The 20,883-nt window shown below is 46.5% G+C and overlaps 1 protein-coding gene across 2 annotated transcripts; it reads left to right on the forward strand.

The window, feature by feature from the left end:
- Positions 1-798: 798 nt before the first annotated feature.
- On the forward strand, positions 799-4,340 carry LOC123449237. 2 transcript variants are annotated; one of them, XM_045126380.1, is made up of 4 exons: positions 1,134-1,212; positions 1,513-1,607; positions 3,365-3,480; positions 3,608-4,340. In XM_045126380.1, the coding sequence occupies exons 2-4, from the start codon at positions 1,593-1,595 to the stop codon at positions 4,020-4,022; spliced, it is 546 nt and encodes a 181-aa protein (XP_044982315.1). In that variant the 5' UTR covers positions 1,134-1,212; positions 1,513-1,592; the 3' UTR covers positions 4,023-4,340. The 2 variants fall into 2 exon arrangements, with proteins under 2 accessions (XP_044982314.1, XP_044982315.1); XM_045126379.1 differs by lacking the exon at positions 1,513-1,607 and having other exon boundaries at positions 799-1,212.
- The last annotated feature ends 16,543 nt before the right edge of the window (positions 4,341-20,883 follow it).

Raw genomic sequence — 20,883 nt, forward strand, 5'->3', positions numbered from 1 at the left:
GTGCATTGTTGCACCGTTGGTGCTGTTGTGTCTTTATCAAATAAATTAACATATTTGTTTTTAAAATATAGGTGTTAGATTTTTAAAAAGTCAAAGCTCTTTAAGTTGGATCAAATTTGTAAAGAACTATATTAATATTCATAATATCAAGTTGCGAACGTTAAATTCATCATGAAATAAAGTCGCATATTTTATTTATTTAGTGTTCCGGATGTCAATATTTTTTACTCCAAACTTAGTCAAAGTTAAATAAATTTGACTTCTCAAGAAAAAAATACACCTTATATCTTGAATTCGAGGAAGAATTTGATTTGGCTAGTGTGAGAGGTGATGACCTATGTTTTTTATTTTATTTATAATACAGTGTTTTGATGGGTCTTTTATGGTGTGATTCTGTGTTATGTGCTAATCAACCGATATTTACGTCGAAAAAATAAATCATGTCACAATCTGCATGTACTATTTTGGTGTTACCATACTGTTTCTAGGTGACGAGAGATGCACAGAATTAATGTATTATTATAAGTCGTTTGCTATTGTTTAATTTTAAAAATTATTGATCAAGTTGAAATCATGAACCTAATCTCAAATTGAACACCTCAATCGAATAAAAAGCTTCAAAATTAAGGAGCATAGCGAATTAAAAAAAATAAGTAGAAAAGCTTGTTGAGAAATTATTGATTCGGTTAAAATTGAATGATTAAATTTTAATTAGAGACTTTAATTGAGTGTAAGGCGTCCAATCATAGGGAGACTAGTGATATACTCCATATATAGGAGTATGAAGTATGAACCGAGGAGAACACGGCCGGATCGTAGCGAACCGCAGTTGCATAGTAATTACTCGCCGCTGCCACTCACTTACCGTTTCGCGCAGCTCCTCCGTCCTCTCCTCCTCGCAGCTACACCGACCCATGGCGACGACCTAACCCTAGGCGCCACCACTCCACCGGCGCGCGTCTCCGCCTACGGCAGGCAGCAGCCCCCTGAACAAGTGCTCCCGCGAATTCCGATCTTTATACAACCCAGAGTTCTCTTTCGCTAGGGTTAGGGGTTTGGAGCCGCTGCCCCTCTCTCCCAGCCCCGATGGCCGATCTCGGCAGCTTCAGCAGACGGCGGCAGCCGACTGCTGCGGAGGTGGTGGGGCGCCTCAAGGATGACGGCGATTTCGACGCCCTCCGCCGCGCCATTGTCCGCAAGGTCAAGGACAACGTGAGCACCCCCAAAACCGCCTAATCTCCCCCAAATCCGTTTACCTTTACCTTGGTATCTGTGCAATTGCGCTGCTGTTACTCCTTCGTTTCCAAATGGGTTAAATTTTATGGTTTTAGTAGTAGATCTGACATCCGAGTGCATGGGGCATGGCCAAGAGACTAGAACTTGCTCTGCATTGGCTTTATTCATTGTGACACCTTAGTAGAATTTGCCCCTAAGGGTCTCTTTTAATTGAAGCATACATGAGAGCTGAATCGATTCTGTGTTTACTAGGTTTCTCGTGCTCATCTTTTCCAGGACACTGTTGGTATTGGAAGTACTGCATTTGATATGGAATTCTTCCGTGGAGCACTATCATCTGATTCATTAACGCCTATATGTTCAGATTAGATGTGAGTGTCTAAAGAGTAGTGCTCGTTCTGCATTGCACTGGTTTGGTTGATGTGCATCAACCATGGATTTTTCTATATGTGTCGCCTGATCTTTAACCTTAGTTGCAGCATCGGTGATAGGGATTACCAGTACATGTTTTTAAGGTTAAAACACACACCTATAAAGGTAACTTGCCACATAACTCAACCTCGGTTGTGTTGGATTTGAAGGAAGATTCCATCCCGTGTGCAGAGGGAAAGGGAGGAACTAATGTGGAATCTCACATGGGAACTTCTTCCAAAATCCACACAATCCAAGAAAACGTCGGCCTCCAATCTACGTAATTTTGGACTCAGACATGGGCACGGGTGTCCGAATCCAATTCGGATTCAGGTGTCTGATTTCATGTTTTTTTGTTGGACACGGCGAATAACACTTGGATTTCGACACAGATGTCGGAATCTGGCGCAAATTTGGGATGTATAATATTGCAAAAAAGAAAAGGAAATGATTGGACACGGTAAATAAGACTTGGAATTCGACACAAATGTTGCGCAAATTTGGAATGTATAATATTGCAGAAAGGAAAAAGGAAATGGATACATGTGACCAGGTAATGCTGCTTGAGGCCTTATCATGTGAAAATTCTGCGCACAAGTACAATCATATATGCCTTATCTAATTCCCTGCGAGAGGCCGATGCTATTGCCGTATCAGGACTATGGGAACAGTAGGCTCCACTGCCTGTGCAGATGGTGTACAATGACGAATTGATGGAGGACTATAAATGAATTACAAATTTGAATTACCATAGAAGGTAATTGCTGATTGCTGGATTCATATTCCAATGATGATTCAAATTGGGCTGAAATGCCGAAATGGAAATGAATAATAAGTAGGGTAAAGCTAGAACCAGTGCCTTGAATATTTGGTAAGCTTTATTATCTAGATGTGGTTTGTTACTGGTCTGATACCACCCCATCCAGCTGCTGCTTCAGCATGACAAAGTAGAGCTAGACAATAAAACTGCAAGCATCGTTGTCATTAATATTCTCGATAAGCTCATCTAACATGCAGGATCATCTAAAACACTAGATGCTAACATACCACTTAATTTTTATTGATTGATCTTGTTTTATGGAATAGTTGATATCAACAATCTTGTTTTGAGGAATAGTTGATATTAGTTTCATCGATTAATCTAGTTTTGAGGGATAACTGACGTCTAGTTTTTTGAGGAATAACTGATATCATCATTACTAGTTTACTTCATTACAAAATTCTGGTGACATTATGTAATTATTATCTATTCATCTTTTGACACAAAAACTGGCATTTGTTGTGTCTCTATAAGTCAGTCATGCGGCTAAGCTGATTTCCAGATGCTCAACTTCATTGCAAATTGTGTTCCAGTGGCGTCCACTCTTGCCCTGTCCTGGATACTGATTTTAATGCGCTTATCTAAAATGTACTAATAGAGGTTTCCTGGATCTGTGTTATATTTTATCTGTTTTTACTATGCAAGCTATTCAGTGTCGGTATATTTCAACTCAACCACAGGTGTGTTCTTTGGGATCATTTACACACATGGCACTTTTAACCTTTTAAATGCATTTTAACACGCCATGAATCACCTTAGCGGCAGTCCTTGTGCCACATTAGTATTCTTGCCAGGTGCTGTCTGGACTGTGGCCTAATAAGCACATCGTTGTGCACCAGATAAGATCTTAACGCTGTGTGCAACTCTATAAGTTAATGGCAAGTCATTTTTTTTCAGGAGGTGCTACGCAACAGCATAATCACAGAAGTGAAGCAGTCAATGGTACTAAGTGAAGATGGCTCTGAAAAGCTAAAGCTAAAAGAACTCTCTGATGCGATTTTTCAAGACGTAGGGTAAGCTGAGCCACCATCTCTGGGTTTAATGTTTTTTTTCGGTACTCCTTCAAATACTGGGAGCTGTTACTACTATGCGCCGGAGATATCAGTAACTCATCTGTTATTATGTTGCATTTCATATCAGGAGCAAAATAATGGGTCAAATCTCAGACGAGGTGTGGAGTGTCATCCAGTCAGGTGAAACTGATATCCGAGGAAGCGTGGAAGCTGTCTTCGATAGGATAATGAACCCTGAACAGCAACAGGACACAGGGCCTTCTCCGAAGAAGCTGAAGGGAAATAGAAAAGGAGAGCAAGCTTCGCCAGCAAAAGCACCAGCTCCTGTTTCTGTCCAGGTGGAAGATGATGATCCAGAGGAACCACCAGGGTTTGGTTTGAGTGACCTTCAGCGCAGCAGCATCATAGTAAAGCAGGAGAAGCCATGTGATGATGGGCAGAATCATGCCCAAGTGAAACCAAATGGTGGTGAGCTAGTGGGCGCTGGTAGCTTGGGGGATGCCGATGATGAGGATCCTGATGTGCCTCCTGGATTCGGTTAACGGCTCTGCAATCTTCCATGACATCTTTCTGTGGCAGCAACGCGCGAGAAGATTTGTGCTTGCTGCTTGAGAGGTGTAGTTGTTCATATGATGAACCTGGAGTCATGAAAGTGACCTGTACATTCTGTGATGGTGGCAACTGCCAAAGTTCATGCGCCCTTGGCTTTAGCTTTGTTGTGCTAATCAGAAGACATATTGACAATAGGCTAAATGTTTTCCCCAAACAATTGAGTAGATTGTGGCATATTTTGTTTTCTGAGCGGTGGTAGATATGTTGTTCGTCTAATGACTAAAGGTGGTTTAATTATTTTGAGATAATGTCATATGTTTTTTTTAGGGGATGGAGCTGCATATGTGCACAACTCCAAACATGTTTTTTTAGGGGAAACTGGGAATAGAATTGGTTCAGTTTAGGGCCCATGCGCTACATTGATTGGAGGCCCATAGATGGGGTCATCTTTGGTGACGGGGTTTCGGTTGGCGATGGGGGCCTGTTCTAGAGAGAACAAATGGTAAAGAAGTTTGCTTCAGAAACCGCAGAGAACTTCCAGGCGCATATGACAGGATTCTTCCTATGGGAATACAGTGATAGTATGAGATTATCACCGCCATGTCCATGTGTCATGTGTGCTAGCTAAAAAGCTTGTCTAGGTGATGGTTTGGGTCAAAGCATAGCTACATCCACAGCGAAAAGGCAACCTTGTCGACCCGGAACACGATTACATCTTGAACCACATCACATACATTTTTTTTTTGTGAAAGCACATCACATCACGTCACATACATATGACACATCAGTGCACCTTGGGCATGCATGGAGCAAAAGCAGATTCAGAACCGCCCTGGAGCCAAGCTTCCAATTCGTGATGCCAGCTTGGTTCTGGAGTGTGGCGCGGAACCATCGAGCGCGAATCTAGAGGAACTGGCAGGCAGGATCACCGAATGGACACAAAGCTCTCGTACAGCAGTAGCCTGCGGGGCGCGCAGGAGAGGTTCGAATTCAGATTCGGTTCAAACATCACCTGACGATACATACTCCAGGGAATCAAAACAAATCGAGGTCGCCATCATCCCGACACGATCAAACGAGATGATTCTCCTCGCCTCGGCCCCGAGCTCGGCTCCCACACCCAAACATGTACTACCACCACCGCAAGTACGAAACCATCACGAAATCACGCGACGTCTGGTTCTCGGCCTCGGGGGAGGTACGTGCTGCACTCCAACGCGTCGCTGAACCTAGAACATCTATGCCCCGCGAATAATCGACGAGGGGACAGGACGCGGACCCTGAACCTGCATGCACTCCTTCAGAATACATGTTTCCATAATACTTCCTCCGTTCATAAGGCCAACTCCACCGCACACGAACCTAAACGGATGTCCGGTTTGACCGGATTTTATCCGTTTGAAACGATAATGGATTCATCCATGTCCGTTTCTGTCTGTTGGATCGTACGTGCGTCCATCACGCGACCGCATCCTAAATCATGTTCGTGTTGGACGTGATTAAAAAAATAAAAAAAAACTTAAATAAAAAGTAAATAAACGCAGTTTAAAAACTTAAAATATAATAACGTTAACATAAAAAACGACCCAGTTTTCACGGTCACAAAACGGCCCAGTTTGACATAATTAACATAAAAAAAAGAAGCTCGTCGATGCTGTGGCCGTCGCCGTCTTCACTCGCCTCCGGTGTCGTCGTCGTCCCCGTCGCTGACGAGGTCGACGTAGGCCGGCGGCGTCGAGAGGTGGGCCGGCGGTCCCTGGTGCGTGGGGCGGGCTGAAAGCTGGCAGGTGCCTGCAACACCTCCTCCCGTGGCGAGGCCTCCTGCTTCGATGACCGCGGCGGCGTGGGGCACCAGTTCACGGCCCCCGCTGCCTACGCCATCTCCGACGTGTTACACGACCAGCCCCATGACGCGCCCACCAGATCCGGAGGAAACGCGGCCACCTCCTCCTCCTCCATCTAATCGGGGATGGCAACGTCACCGGCCGCAGAGAGGACCATCACGCGGTCTAGGCTCGGCCATTGGCGCTCATCACGCGTCATCATGGAGTCCTCTATGATGGGCTGCATGAGCTGGGCCTCCTCCTCCTTCGTCATGCGAGGAGGTGGAGGTGGTGACGGAGACGGGGAAGGCGACGGGGTGGGCGTGAGGCCGCGCATCCGTGTACGCCCCGTGCACCTCCCGTGCCCGCCGCGGCCCCGAGACCGTGCCGGCGAAGTATGAGGCGCGCCGCACGTCGTGCTCGTTCCTGAGCCAGGTGTCCCAGAGGGTGGAGTCGGCGGCGTACCTGTCGTCGTAGTACAGGTCATCGGGGAGGAGGCGGCGGCGGCGCTCGATCTCGTCGCGGCGCGCACGACCGGAAGTCGGCACCGGCGGGATAGGGACCCGGTCGGCGGAGAGGTGCCACGCGTTGGGGAGGTGGGCATCACTCCACGGGACCGGCGTCCTCGTCTTCCAGTAGCGCCGGCATACCTTAGCGTTGAGGTTTTGTCGTTCCCGCTGGCCAACGGGCCTAGGGACGATGGTGAAAGGAGCCACGGCGGAGGCACGACGCGGTGGCGATGCGGCGTCCTCCTTCACGGAGCCGCGACGGCGTCCCGACGAGGAGCTAGCCTCGCGGTCGTGCTTCCCCTTGCGGCCGTAGTTCCACAGGCCCATGGCTGCTGCGAGATGGGCGGCCGGCGAGTTCGTGGATGCTGCTAGGGTTCGTGGCTGTCGGGTTTCAAGGAGGCTGCGGGGTGGCAATGGGAAATGTGGACGTCGACCGGTCCACGGCTTCGCTATTTAAGAAGGACCGCGACCGTCCCCTGGGCGGATGACAGGCGGGCCCCGCCGCTCGTGCGCATTGATGTGGACGGGTGGAAGGTAGGTGGCCGCCTGCCACGCATCCCCGACGCGGACGAGCGCGCGTCCGTTTGATGTCCGCCGCGACCCAAAGCCCGCGCAAGTTTACGTTCGAAATGGGTCGTGCCGGACACAAAACAGACAAGATGGGTCCGGGTCGTCTCGCGCTGGGCCGATAGGTTTGTCCCTTTTATCCCAAACGGACGGGGCCGGACAAAATGGGGTTGTGCGGTGGAGTTGGCCTAAATACTCCCTCCATTTCTAAATATAAGTACTTTTAGAGATTTCACTAGAGGGCTACATACAAAGCAAAATGAGTAAATCTATAGTCTAAAGTATGTCTATATACATCCGTATGTAGTTTTTCTAGTGAAACCTCTTAAAAGATTTATATTTAGTAACGAAGGGAGTATAAGTCTTTCTAAAGATTCCATAATACTCCCTCCGTCCAAAAATAACTGTCTTGACTTTGTACTAATTCTAGTATAAAGTTGTACTAAGCTTAAGACAGTTATTTTGGGACGGAGGGTTTTTCATGCAATATTACAAGAATATAGTATTAACGGAGACAAAACGAAGACTTAGCAAAACTGAAAGAACAGAAAACTGAAGTTCAAAACAGGGGGACACTGGATGGAGTTGGTACATGGAACACATGATAGTCTCTCTTTCCTTGCGTCACTGGCCACACCCAACAGGAAATTGACGCTGCTGCCTGTTATTCTTCCCACACTACTGTCGTCGTCGTTGCTGCTGCTGCTGCTCCATCTTATTCCCTGAGGACACCTGCTACAGAAACAACAGTCCATATTTTATGTGCAACATTCTGTCAAGGTGAGTGACCTCCACCTGCCCCTGTCTTGGCCTTCTTTATGCTTTCCCTTTTCGCTTGCCTCACTGCACCAACAGCTAATCTTGCTCGTTGCTCGCCCATGGCTGGCCGGGAGAATCCTGGATCCATCAACTCAGCCTTTCGTTTCTTTTATTTATACCAGTTGAGCTTCATCATAAAAGCCATTCCCTACGGCGGCCCTACGTGCACTAGGATAATACTACGCGCAGCAGGAGTGGACTAGACTAGATAGATGTTAGCAGCAGTGAAACTAATAAGACACCATCAGATCAGAGTATCAGTTGCCATTATACCGACTATTCCCTTTGTTCTTAAATATAAGTGTTTTTCCAGATTTTACTACGGACAACATACGCATGTATATGAATATATTTTTTCAGATGTTGATTCAATCATTTTGTTTCGCGTGTAGTTCGTAGTAGAATTTCTAGAAAAACTTATATTTAAGAAGTGAGAAAGTATTATGGGACTGGGAGCATGTATTTGGGAGTACTCCGTGCTCTGCACCCTGCACTCAGCACCACGTGCATGCATGCTGCATTCGGAGTGGCAGCCAGACACTACCACCATGAACTTAGCTAGCTAGCAGGCGTTTGCTGCTAAATGATAATCCTGCTGTCTCTTGGCAGCTGCTCGCCTGCTCTGCTCTTGACAAGCATGAAATCCTATCTCGTAGCGTATGTGTGCAAGCGTCAGGCTGTTTTATCGCTTGCATCTGCGTCTTGCCGCATGCAGGGTTCACGAGCCCGTGGATTTGCATCCGCGTCTTGCATGTACTCCATATTATGCATGGGACCTCAGACTCAGAAACACCCAATGGGAACGGACCAAGGCATGCTCAGAGCTTTCGTCTTCAGGGCGTATGATTTCAGCGTAAACCATGTACCAATCCTGGGTCCAGGGCAATGGATGGCGAGCAAGCCGGCCGGTAGTAGAAGGGATTATCTTAGCAGACCGGTCAAAGGTAGCTTATCAACGTGAGAGAGGCGTCGAACGGTAGATGTTAGTTGGTTGACGCCTGACGTCGTGCGTTTGTGTATGTATCTGTATGTTTCTTTGTCGATTAGCTGCCAGATTTGCGCTTGTACGCACATGATCAACACCTTTATTCCTGCATAGCGTACGGAACTGTGATCCGTGAACATGTAGGAGTAGGAGTAGGAGGAAGGTGAGATGTGCTGAGTATTTTGTTTGTGCTTTAGCTTGCAAGCGATGTCTTGTGGTATTTTTTTTTTCTCCTTTTCATCTGCTCCCTCTGTTCGCACATATAGGATGTTATGCTCTACCTTTTTATTTAATCAAACGTATGTACACATATTTTAGTGTGTTTGTTCATTTATTTTAATCTGTTGGTTTTTGATCCCTAGAATCAATCAGAAACTAACGTGCGTGTATTTGCAAGCAAGCAAGCACACAGGCTGGTGGATGGATCTTCGATGAGCTAGCTTGAACTAGCTCGTTGCACGTGATGCTTTGATCGATCCCGGCGTAAACTAAACACACAAGAGCTTGCAAGACGCTCGATGTGATGGCAAACAGAGCCGTGTCGGTCATGTTCTTTCTATTGCTTTTCATTTTTTTGCTGGTACAATCAACATCCCTAGGGTGCCTTTTATACACGTCCACAAGGGACTATGAAAATAGACTAGAACTAGGTATTCTAATACTACTTGGACTAGGTTTGGCTTTCTTTCCTAATCCTACAGGAACAACATGATTAACTTCTACATTCACCTCCTTAATCTTGTTGCTTGACTTCACTTCTTGCACTCCGACTTTCTTCCTCATCTCGATGAACTTCTGTTGACCGAGGGACTTGGTGAAAATATCGGCAAGTTGGTCTTTCGTGTTCACATGTTGAACCTCGATCAACCCTTCTTCAATGCACTCCCGGATATGGTGAAACCGGGTATCTATGTGCTTGCTCCTTTCGTGATGAACCGAATTTTTGCAAAACGAGATTGCAACTTGGTTATCGATCTTCAGTGACACCTTCTGCACCTCCCGCTTTGCAAGAATAGATAGGAGTCTTCTCAGCCACACTGCTTGACAAGTCGTCGTGCTTGCCGCTATGTATTATGCCTCGCATGAAGACAGTGCCACCACCTTTTGCTTCTGAGAATTCCAGCTAATCGGATTCGGGCCAAGGTAGAAAACCATGCCCGTTGTGCTCTTTCGGTCATCAACATCACCTGCCATGTCACTATCTGAATATCCACGAAGGATCAATCGTTCCTTTTCCTTTCTGTACGTGCAGCCAAGATTAATTGTGCCTTTCACATAGCGTATGATTTGATTGACCGCGCTCATGTGTTCGGTTGTCGGATTCTCCATGAAACGACTCACGATCCCGACTGAATAAGCCAAGTCAGGTCGGGTATGCACCAAGTATCTTAGGCTGCCCACAACGCTTCGATACATTGTGGTGTTCACCGGCGGATTTGAGCTACGCTTGCTCAACTTGTGACGTTGGTCCATTGGAACTTGTGTCTCGTAGCAATCTGACATGCCACACTTTTCCAATAACTTGACCGCGTAAGCCGATTGACATAGGGAAATCTCTCCGGAGCTTTGCTTCACTTCGATGCCCAAGTAATAGCTGAGTAATCCCAGATCACTCATGCTGAACTTGTTCTTCATTTTCTTTTGAAACGTTCAATTTCTTGTACGCTATCTCCGGTGATAATCAGATCGTCAACATAAACTCCAACTAGCAGGTTTGAGCCTTTGGAGTTCTTTGTATGGACTGCGTGTTCGAGGGGACATCTCTTGAACCCGAGCGAGACCAAACTTCGGTCTAATTTTGAGTTCCAAGCTCTTGGCGCTTGCTTCAACCCGTAAAGTGCCTTCTTGAGCTTGTAAACTTTCCCTTCTTCGCCTTTCTTCTCGTAGCCGAGGGATTGTTCCACGTACACTTCTTCTGTGAGATCACCGTTGAGGAAAGCGGATTTAACATCCATATGACGAACCTTCCAATTCTCTTGTGCTGCGAAAGCTAGGAGCACTCTCCCTGTCTCGATTCGAGCAACCGGTGCAAACACCTCATCATAGTCAACTCCTTGACGTTGTACGTAGCCCTTTGCAACGAATCTTGCCTTGTACTTCACAATGGCACCCTTTGTGTCCTTCTTTAACTTGTAAACCCACTTCAAACCAATCGCCTTTTGGTTCGGAGGTCGGATTACCAAAGTCCACGTGCCATTGCTCTCAATCGCCTTCATCTCCTCATGCATGGCGTGCGTCCAGCTAGGACTTTTGCTCGCCTCTACGAAGTTCGCCGGCTCCTCAACTCCGAACAAACATAGTCCGGAGTACTCAAGCGTAACTGGCTTTGTGTACTTGTAGACTTTCTTGAGAGTCTTATAGCGACGAGGCCCTCAGGAGTCTGTTGTGGCTTGCGAAGGAGGCGACACAGATTGTGTCACTGTTGATGCACTTGAGGAAGATGGTTGACTCCCGGGCGTCTCATCGACATCCGTGTCATCGGCGTAATCGTCGTGACCGTGACCATCATCTTGATTGTCGTCGTCACTATGCGCCTCGTTGTCGATATTGTCGTCGAGATCTCCGCCCGTGCCACGCCCGTCGTTGTCGCTATCTCCTTGCGACCTATGCGCGTATTCGTCGGTGTCGGCACCATGATGATCACTACCATTGTGGTCACCTTGGTTGGGCGTATTGCCAACCACCTGGACATCCTTGTTGGAATTATGCCCTAGAGGCAATAATAAATATAGTTATTATTATAATTCCTGTATCAAGATAATAGTTTATTATCCATGCTATAATTGTATTGAATGAAGACTCATTTACATGTGTGGATACATAGACAAAACACCGTCCCTAGCATGCCTCTAGTTGGCTAGCCAGTTGGTCAATGATAGTCAGTGTCTTCTGATTATGAACAAGGTGTTGTTGCTTGATAACTGGATCACGTCATTGGGAGAATCACGTGATGGACTAGACCCAAACTAATAGACATAGCATGTTGATCGTGTCATTTTGTTGCTACTGTTTTCTGCGTGTCAAGTATTTATTCCTATGACCATGAGATCATATAACTCACTGACACCGGAGGAATGCTTTGTGTGTATCAAACGTCGCAACGTAACTGGGTGACTATAAAGATGCTCTACAGGTATCTCCGAAGGTGTTAGTTGAGTTAGTATGGATCAAGACTGGGATTTGTCACTCCGTGTGACGGAGAGGTATCTCGGGGCCCACTCGGTAATACAACATCACACACAAGCCTTGCAAGCGATGTAACTTAGTGTAAGTTGCGGGATCTTGTATTACGGAACGAGTAAAGAGACTTGCCGGTAAACGAGATTGAAATAGGTATGCGGATACTGACGATCGAATCTCGGGCAAGTAACATACCGAAGGACAAAGGGAATGACATACGGGATTATATGAATCCTTGGCACTAAGGTTCAAACGATAAGATCTTCGTAGAATATGTAGGATCCAATATGGGCATCCAGGTCCCGTATTGGATATTGACCGAGGAGTCTCTCGGGTCATGTCTACATAGTTCTCGAACCCGCAGGGTCTGCACACTTAAGGTTCGACGTTGTTTTATGCGTTTTTGAGTTATATGGTTGGTTACCGAATGTTGTTCGGAGTCCCGGATGAGATCACGGACGTCACGAGGGTTTCCGGAATGGTCCGGAAACGAAGATTGATATATAGGATGACCTCATTTGATTACCGGAAGGTTTTCGGAGTTACCGGGAATGTACCGGGAATGACGAATGGGTTCCGGGAGTTCACGGGGGGGGGGGGGGGGGGGGCAACCCACCCCGGGGAAGCCCATAGGCCTTGGGGGAGACACACCAGACCTTAGTGGGCTGGTGGGACAGCCCACAAGTGCCCTATGCGCCAAGGAGAAGAAAATCAAGAGAGAAAGAAAAAAAAGGAGGAGGTGGGAAGGAAGGGGGACTCCCTCCCACCAAACCTAGTCCAACTCGGTTTGGGGGGGGGAGAGTCCTCCCCCTTGGACTCGGCCGACCCCCTTGGGGCTCCTTGAGCCCCAAGGCAAGGCCCCCTCCCTCCCACCTATATATACGGAGGTTTTAGGGCTGATTTGAGACGACTTTTCCACGGCAGCCCGACCACATACCTCCACGGTTTTTCCTCTAGATCGCGTTTCTGCGGAGCTCGGGCGGAGCCTTGCTGAGACAAGGTCATCACCAACCTCCGGAGCGCTGTCACGCTGCCGGAGAACTCTTCTACCTCTCCGTATCTCTTGCTGGATCAAGAAGGCCGAGATCATCGTCGAGCTGTACGTGTGCTGAACGTGGAGGTGCCGTCCGTTCGGTACTAGATCGTGGGACTGATCGCGGGATTGTTCGCGGGGCGGATCGAGGGACGTGAGGACGTTCCACTACATCAACCGCGTTCTCTAATGCTTCTGTTGTACGGTCTACAAGGGTACGTAGATCACTCATCCCCTCTCGTAGATGGACATCACCATGATAGGTCTTCGTGCGCGTAGGAAATTTTTTGTTTCCCATGCGACGTTCCCCAACAGTGGCATCATGAGCTAGGTTCATGCGTAGATGTCTTCTCGAGTAGAACACAAAAGTTTTGTGGGCGGTGATGTGCGTTTTGCTGCCCTCCTTAGTCTTTTCTTGATTCCGCGGTATTGTTGGATTGAAGCGGCTTGGACCGACATTACTCGTACGCTTACGAGAGACTGGTTTCATCGTTACGAGTAACCCCCTTTGCTCAAAGATGACTGGCAAGTGACGGTTTCTCCAACTTTAGTTGAATCGGATTTGACCGAGGAGGTCCTTGGATGAGGTTAAATAGCAACTCATATATCTCCGTTGTGGTGTTTGCGTAAGTAAGATGCGATCCTACTAGATACCCTTGGTCACCACGTAAAACATGCAACAACAAAATTAGAGGACGTCTAACTTGTTTTTGCAGGGTATGATTGTGATGTGATATGGCCAACGATGTGATGTGATATATTGGATGTATGAGATGATCATGTTGTAATAGAAATATCGACTTGCACGTCGATGGTACGGCAACCGGCAGGAGCCATAGGGTTGTCTTTATACTAACGTTTGTGCTTGCAGATGCGTTTACTATTTTGCTAGGATGTAGCTTTAGTAGTAATAGCATAAGTAGCACGACAACCCCGATGGCAACACGTTGATGGATGATCATGGTGTGGCGCCGGTGACAAGAAGATCGTGCCGGTGCTTTGGTGATGGAGATCAAGAAGCACGTGATGATGGCCATATCATGTCACTTATGAATTGCATGTGATGTTAATCCTTTTATGCACCTTATTTTGCTTAGAACGACGGTAGCATTATGAGGTGATCTCTCACTAAAATTTCAAGACGAAATTGTGTTCTCCCCGACTGTGCACCGTTGCTATAGTTCGTCGTTTCGAGACACCACGTGATGATCGGGTGTGATAGACTCAACGTTCACATACAACGGGTGCAAAACAGTTGCGCACGCGGAACACTCGGGTTAAGCTTGACGAGCCTAGCATGTGCAGACATGGCCTCGGAACACATGAGACCGAAAGGTCGATCATGAATCATATAGTTGATATGATTAGCATAGGGATGCTTACCACTGAAACTATACTCAACTCACGTGATGATCGGACTTGGGATAGTGTAAGTGGATCATGAACCACTCAAATGACTAGAGAGATGTACTTTTTGAGTGGGAGTTTAGCATATAATTTGATTAAGTTAAACTCTAATTATCTTGAACATAGTCTAAGTCCACTTTGAATATATTTGTGTTGTAGATCATGGCTCACGCGACAGTCATCCTGAATTTTAATACGTTCCTAGAGAAAGCTAAGTTGAAAGATGATGGAAGCAACTTTGTAGACTGGGCTCGTAATCTTAAGCTAATCTTACAAGCTGGGAAGAAGGATTATGTCCTTAATGCTGCGCTAGGAGATGAACCACCCGCTACGGCTGATCAGGATGTTAAGAACGCTTGGTTAGCACGTAAGAAGGACTACTCAATAGTTCAATGTGTTGTCTTGTATGGCTTAGAACCGGGACTTCAACGTCGCTTTGAGCGTCATGGAGCATTTGAGATGTTCCAGGAGTTGGAGTTTATCTTCAGAAGAACGCCCGGATCGAGAGGTATGAGACCTCCGATAAATTCTATGCTTGCAAGATGGAGGAAAACTCGTCTGTCAGTGAACATGTGCTCAAAATGTGTGGGTACTCAAACCGTCTAGCTGGGCTGGGGATTGAACTCCCGCAAGAAGCTATCACTGAAAGAATCCTTCAATCACTGCCGCCAAGCTACAAAGGCTTTGTGTTGAACTACAACATGCAAGGGATGAACAAGTCTCCCGGCGAGTTGTTTGCGTTGTTGAAAGTCGCAGAGTCTGAACTCCGTAAAGAGCATCAAGTGTTGATGGTGAATAAGACCACTAGTTTCAAGAGGGCAAAGGCAAGAAGGGCAATTCGAAGAAGAGCGGCAAGCCTGTTGCCAATCCGCCGAAGAAACCCAAGGCTGGACCTAAGCCTGAAACGGAGTGCTTCTATTGCAAGGGTATGGGTTACTGGAAGCGCAATTGCCCCAAGTATCTGGCAGATAAGAAGGCGGGCAAAGAAAAATCAGGTATATTTGATATACATGTTATTGATGTGTACTTAACCGGCTCTCGTAGTAGTGCCTGGGTATTCGATACCGGTTCTGTTGCTCATATTTGCAACTCGAAACAGGAACTGCGGAATAGACGAAGGCTGGCAAAAGATGAAGTGACGATGCGCGTAGGAAATGGTTCCAAGGTTTATGCAATCGCCGTCGGCACAGTGTCACTTCAGCTACCGTCGGGATTAGTGATGAACTTAAATCATTATTATTTAGTGCCTGCGTTGAGCATGAACATTATATCTGGATCTTGTTTATTGCGAGACGGTTACTCTTTTAAGTCAGAGAATAATGGTTGTTCTATTTCTATGAGTAACATATTTTATGGTCATGCACCGAATGTGAGAGGATTGTTCATATTGAATCTTGATAGCGATACGCATATACATAACATTGAGACCAAAAGAGTTAGAGTAAACAATGATAGCGCCATATTTTTGTGACACTGCCGCTTGGGTCATATTGGTGTAAAGCGCATGAAGAAACTCCATGCTGATGGACTTTTGGAGTCACTTGACTTTGATTCACTTGACACGTGCGAACCATGCCTCATGGGCAAGATGACTAAGACTCCGTTCTCCGGAACAATGGAGCGTGCAAGTGACTTATTGGAAATCATACATACCGATGTGTGTGGTCCAATGAGCGTGGAGGCACGCGGCGGATATCGTTATTTTCTCACCTTCACTGACGATTTAAGTAGATATGGTTATGTCTACTTGATGAAGCACAAGTCTGAAACATTTGAAAAGTTCAAGCAATTTCAGAGTGAAGTGGAAAATCATCGTAACAAGAAGATCAAGTTCCTACGGTCTGATCGTGGGGGTGAATATCTGAGTTTCGAGTTTGGTGCTCACTTAAGACAATGTGGAATTGTTTCACAGTTAACACCGCCTGGAACACCACAGCGTAATGGTGTGTCCGAACGTCGTAATCGTACTTTGTTAGAGATGGTGCGATCTATGATGTCTCTTACTGATTTGCCGTTATCATTTTGGGGTTATGCATTAGAAACAGTTGCATTCACTTTAAATAGGGCACCATCAAAATCCGTTGAGACGACACCATACGAACTGTGGTATGGCAAAAGGCCAAAGTTGTCGTTTCTTAAAGTTTGGGGATGTGATGCTTATGTCAAAAAGCTTCAGCCTGAAAAGCTGGAACCCAAAGCGGAAAAATGCGTCTTCATAGGTTACCCAAAAGAGACAGGTGGGTACACCTTCTATCTCAAATCCGAGGGCAAAGTGTTTGTTGCTAAGAACGAAACTTTTCTCGAGAAGGAGTTTCTCTCGAGGGAATTGAGTGGGAGGAAGATAGAACTTGACGAGGTTGTCGAACCTCTCATCCCTCTGGATGGTGGCGCAGGACAAGGGGAAACCTCTGTCGTTGCGATGCCGGTTGAGGAGGAAGTTAATGATGATGATCATGAAACTCCAGTTCAAGTTTCTGTTGAACCACGCAGGTCGACGAGATCACGCGCTGCTCCAGAGTGGTACGGTAATCCCGTCTTATCAATCATGTTGTTGGACAACAATGAACCTGCAAATTATGAAGAAGCAATGGTGGGCTCAGATTCCAACAAATGGCTAGAAGCCATGAAATCCGAGATAGGATCCATGTATAAGAACAAAGTGTGGACTTTGGAGATACTACCTGAGGGCCGCAAGGCTATGCAGAACAAATGGATCTTTAAGAAGAAGACGGACGCTGACGGTAATGTGACCGTTTATAAAGCTCGACTTGTGGCAAAGGGTTTTTCACAAGTTCCAGGAGTTGACTACGATGAGACTTTCTCACCCGTAGCGATGCTTAAGTCCGTCAGAATCATGTTAGCAATAGCTGCATTTTTCGATTATGAAATCTGGCAGATGGATGTCAAAACGGCGTTCCTTAACGGTTTCCTTAAGGAAGAGTTGTATATGATGCAACCTGAAGGTTTTGTCGATCCTAAGAATGCTAACAAGGTGTGCAAGCTCCAGCGATCCATTTATGGACTGGTGCAAGCATCTCGGAGTTGGAACAAACGCTTTTATGAGGTGATCAAAGCATTTGGGTTTATACAAGTGGTTGGAGAATCTTGTATTTACAAGAAAGTGAGTGGGAGCTCTGTGGCGTTTCTAATATTATATGTGGATGACATATTACTGATTGGAAACAACGTAGAGATTTTTGGAGAGCATAAAAGGTTACTTGAATAAAAGTTTCTCTATGAAGGACCTAGGAGAAGCTGCTTACATTCTAGGCATTAAGATCTATAGGGATAGATCAAAAGCCTGATTGGACTTTCACAAAGCACATACCTCGATAAAGTTTTGAAGAGGTTCAAAATGGAACAGTCCAAGAAAGGGTTCTTGCCAGTTTTACAAGGTACGAGATTGAGTAAGACTCAGTGCCCAGCAACTGATGAAGATAGAGAGCATATGCGCTCCGTCCCCTATGCTTTAGCCATAGGTTCTATCATGTATGCGATGCTGTGCACTAGACCGGATGTTAGCCTGGCCATAAGTATGGCAGGTAGGTTCCAGAGTAATCCAGGAGTGGATCACTGGACAGCGGTCAAGAATATCCTGAAGTACCTGAAAAGGACTAAGGAGATGTTTCTCGTGTATGGAGGTGACGAAGAGCTCGCCGTAAAAGGTTACGTCGATGCAAGCTTTGACACAGATCCGGACGACTCTAAGTCGCAAACCGGATACGTATTTATTCTTAATGGGGGTGCAGTAAGCTGGTGCAGTTCCAAGCAAAGCATCGTAGCAGATTCTACATGTGAAGTGGAGTACATGGCTGCCTCGGAGGCGGCTAAGGAGGGTGTCTGGATGAAGCAGTTCATGACGGATCTTGGAGTGGTGCCAAGCGCACTGAATCCAATAACCTTGTTCTGTGACAACACTGGTGCCATTGCATTAGCAAAGGAACCACGGTTTCACAAGAAGACCACACACATCAAACGACGCTTCAACCTCATCCGCGACTACGTCGAGGAAGAGGACGTAAATATATGCAAAGTGCACACGGATCTGAATGTAGCAGACCCGCTGACTAAACCTCTTCCACGGCAAAAACATGATCGACACCAGAACTGTATGGGTGTTAGATTTATTACAATGTAATTCACATGGTGATGTGAGGGCTGGATTATTGACTCTAGTGCAAGTGGGAGACTGTTGGAATTATGCCCTAGAGGCAATAATAAATATAGTTATTATTATAATTCCTGTATCAAGATAATAGTTTATTATCCATGCTATAATTGTATTGAATGAAGACTCATTTACATGTGTGGATACATAGACAAAACACCGTCCCTAGCATGCCTCTAGTTGGCTAGCCAGTTGGTCAATGATAGTCAGTGTCTTCTGATTATGAACAAGGTGTTGTTTCTTGATAACTGGATCACGTCATTGGGAGAATCACGTGATGGACTAGACCCAAACTAATAGACATAGCATGTTGATCGTGTCATTTTGTTGCTACTGTTTTCTGCGTGTCAAGTATTTATTCCTATGACCATGAGATCATATAACTCACTGACACCGGAGGAATGCTTTGTGTGTATCAAACGTCGCAACGTAACTGGGTGACTATAAAGATGCTCTACAGGTATCTCCGAAGGTGTTAGTTGAGTTAGTATGGATCAAGACTGGGATTTGTCACTCCGTGTGACGGAGAGGTATCTCGGGGCCCACTCGGTAATACAACATCACACACAAGCCTTGCAAGCGATGTAACTTAGTGTAAGTTGCGGGATCTTGTATTACAGAACGAGTAAAGAGACTTGCCGGTAAACGAGATTGAAATAGGTATGCGGATACTGACGATCGAATCTCGGGCAAGTAACATACCGAAGGACAAAGGGAATGACATACGGGATTATATGAATCCTTGTCACTAAGGTTCAAACGATAAGATCTTCGTAGAATATGTAGGATCCAATATGGGCATCCAGGTCCCGTATTGGATATTGACCGAGGAGTCTCTCGGGTCATGTCTACATAGTTCTCGAACCCGCAGGGTCTGCACACTTAAGGTTCGACGTTGTTTTATGCGTTTTTGAGTTATATGGTTGGTTACCGAATGTTGTTCGGAGTCCCGGATGAGATCACGGACGTCACGAGGGTTTCCGGAATGGTCCGGAAACGAAGATTGATATATAGGATGACCTCATTTGATTACCGGAAGGTTTTCGGAGTTACCGGGAATGTACCGGGAATGACGAATGGGTTCCGGGAGTTCACGGGGGGGGGGGGGGGGGGTAACCCACCCCGGGGAAGCCCATAGGCCTTGGGGGAGACACACCAGCCCTTAGTGGGCTGGTGGGACAGCCCACAAGTGCCCTATGCGCCAAGGAGAAGAAAATCAAGAGAGAAAGAAAAAAAAGGAGGAGGTGGGAAGGAAGGGGGACTCCCTCCCACCAAACCTAGTCCAACTCGGTTTGGGGGGGGGGAGAGTCCTCCCCCTTGGACTCGGCCGACCCCCTTGGGGCTCCTTGAGCCCCAAGGCAAGGCCCCCTCCCTCCCACCTATATATACGGAGGTTTTAGGGCTGATTTGAGACGACTTTTCCACGGCAGCCCGACCACATACCTCCACGGTTTTTCCTCTAGATCGCGTTTCTGCGGAGCTCGGGCGGAGCCTTGCTGAGACAAGGTCATCACCAACCTCCGGAGCGCCGTCACGCTGCCGGAGAACTCTTCTACCTCTCCATATCTCTTGCTGGATCAAGAAGGCCGAGATCATCGTCGAGCTGTACGTGTGCTGAACGTGGAGGTGCCGTCCGTTCGGTACTAGATCGTGGGACTGATCGCGGGATTGTTCGCGGGGCGGATCGAGGGACATGAGGACGTTCCACTACATCAACCGCGTTCTCTAATGCTTCTGCTGTACGGTCTACAAGGGTACGTAGATCACTCATCCCCTCTCGTAGATGGACATCACCATGATAGGTCTTCGTGCGCGTAGGAAATTTTTTGTTTCCCATGCGACGTTCCCCAACAGTGGCATCATGAGCTAGGTTCATGCGTAGATGTCTTCTCGAGTAGAACACAAAAGTTTTGTGGGCGGTGATGTGCGTTTTGCTGCCCTCCTTAGTCTTTTCTTGATTCCGCGGTATTGTTGGATTGAAGCGGCTTGGACCGACATTACTCGTACGCTTACGAGAGACTGGTTTCATCGTTACGAGTAACCCCCTTTGCTCAAAGATGACTGGCAAGTGACGGTTTCTCCAACTTTAGTTGAATCGGATTTGACCGAGGAGGTCCTTGGATGAGGTTAAATAGCAACTCATATATCTCCGTTGTGGTGTTTGCGTAAGTAAGATGCGATCCTACTAGATACCCTTGGTCACCACGTAAAACATGCAACAACAAAATTAGAGGACGTCTAACTTGTTTTTGCAGGGTATGATTGTGATGTGATATGGCCAACGATGTGATGTGATATATTGGATGTATGAGATGATCATGTTGTAATAGAAATATCGACTTGCACGTCGATGGTACGGC

The sequence above is a fragment of the Hordeum vulgare genome, chromosome 4H (assembly GCF_904849725.1).
Source record: "Hordeum vulgare subsp. vulgare chromosome 4H, MorexV3_pseudomolecules_assembly, whole genome shotgun sequence".
NCBI lineage: Eukaryota > Viridiplantae > Streptophyta > Magnoliopsida > Poales > Poaceae > Hordeum > Hordeum vulgare.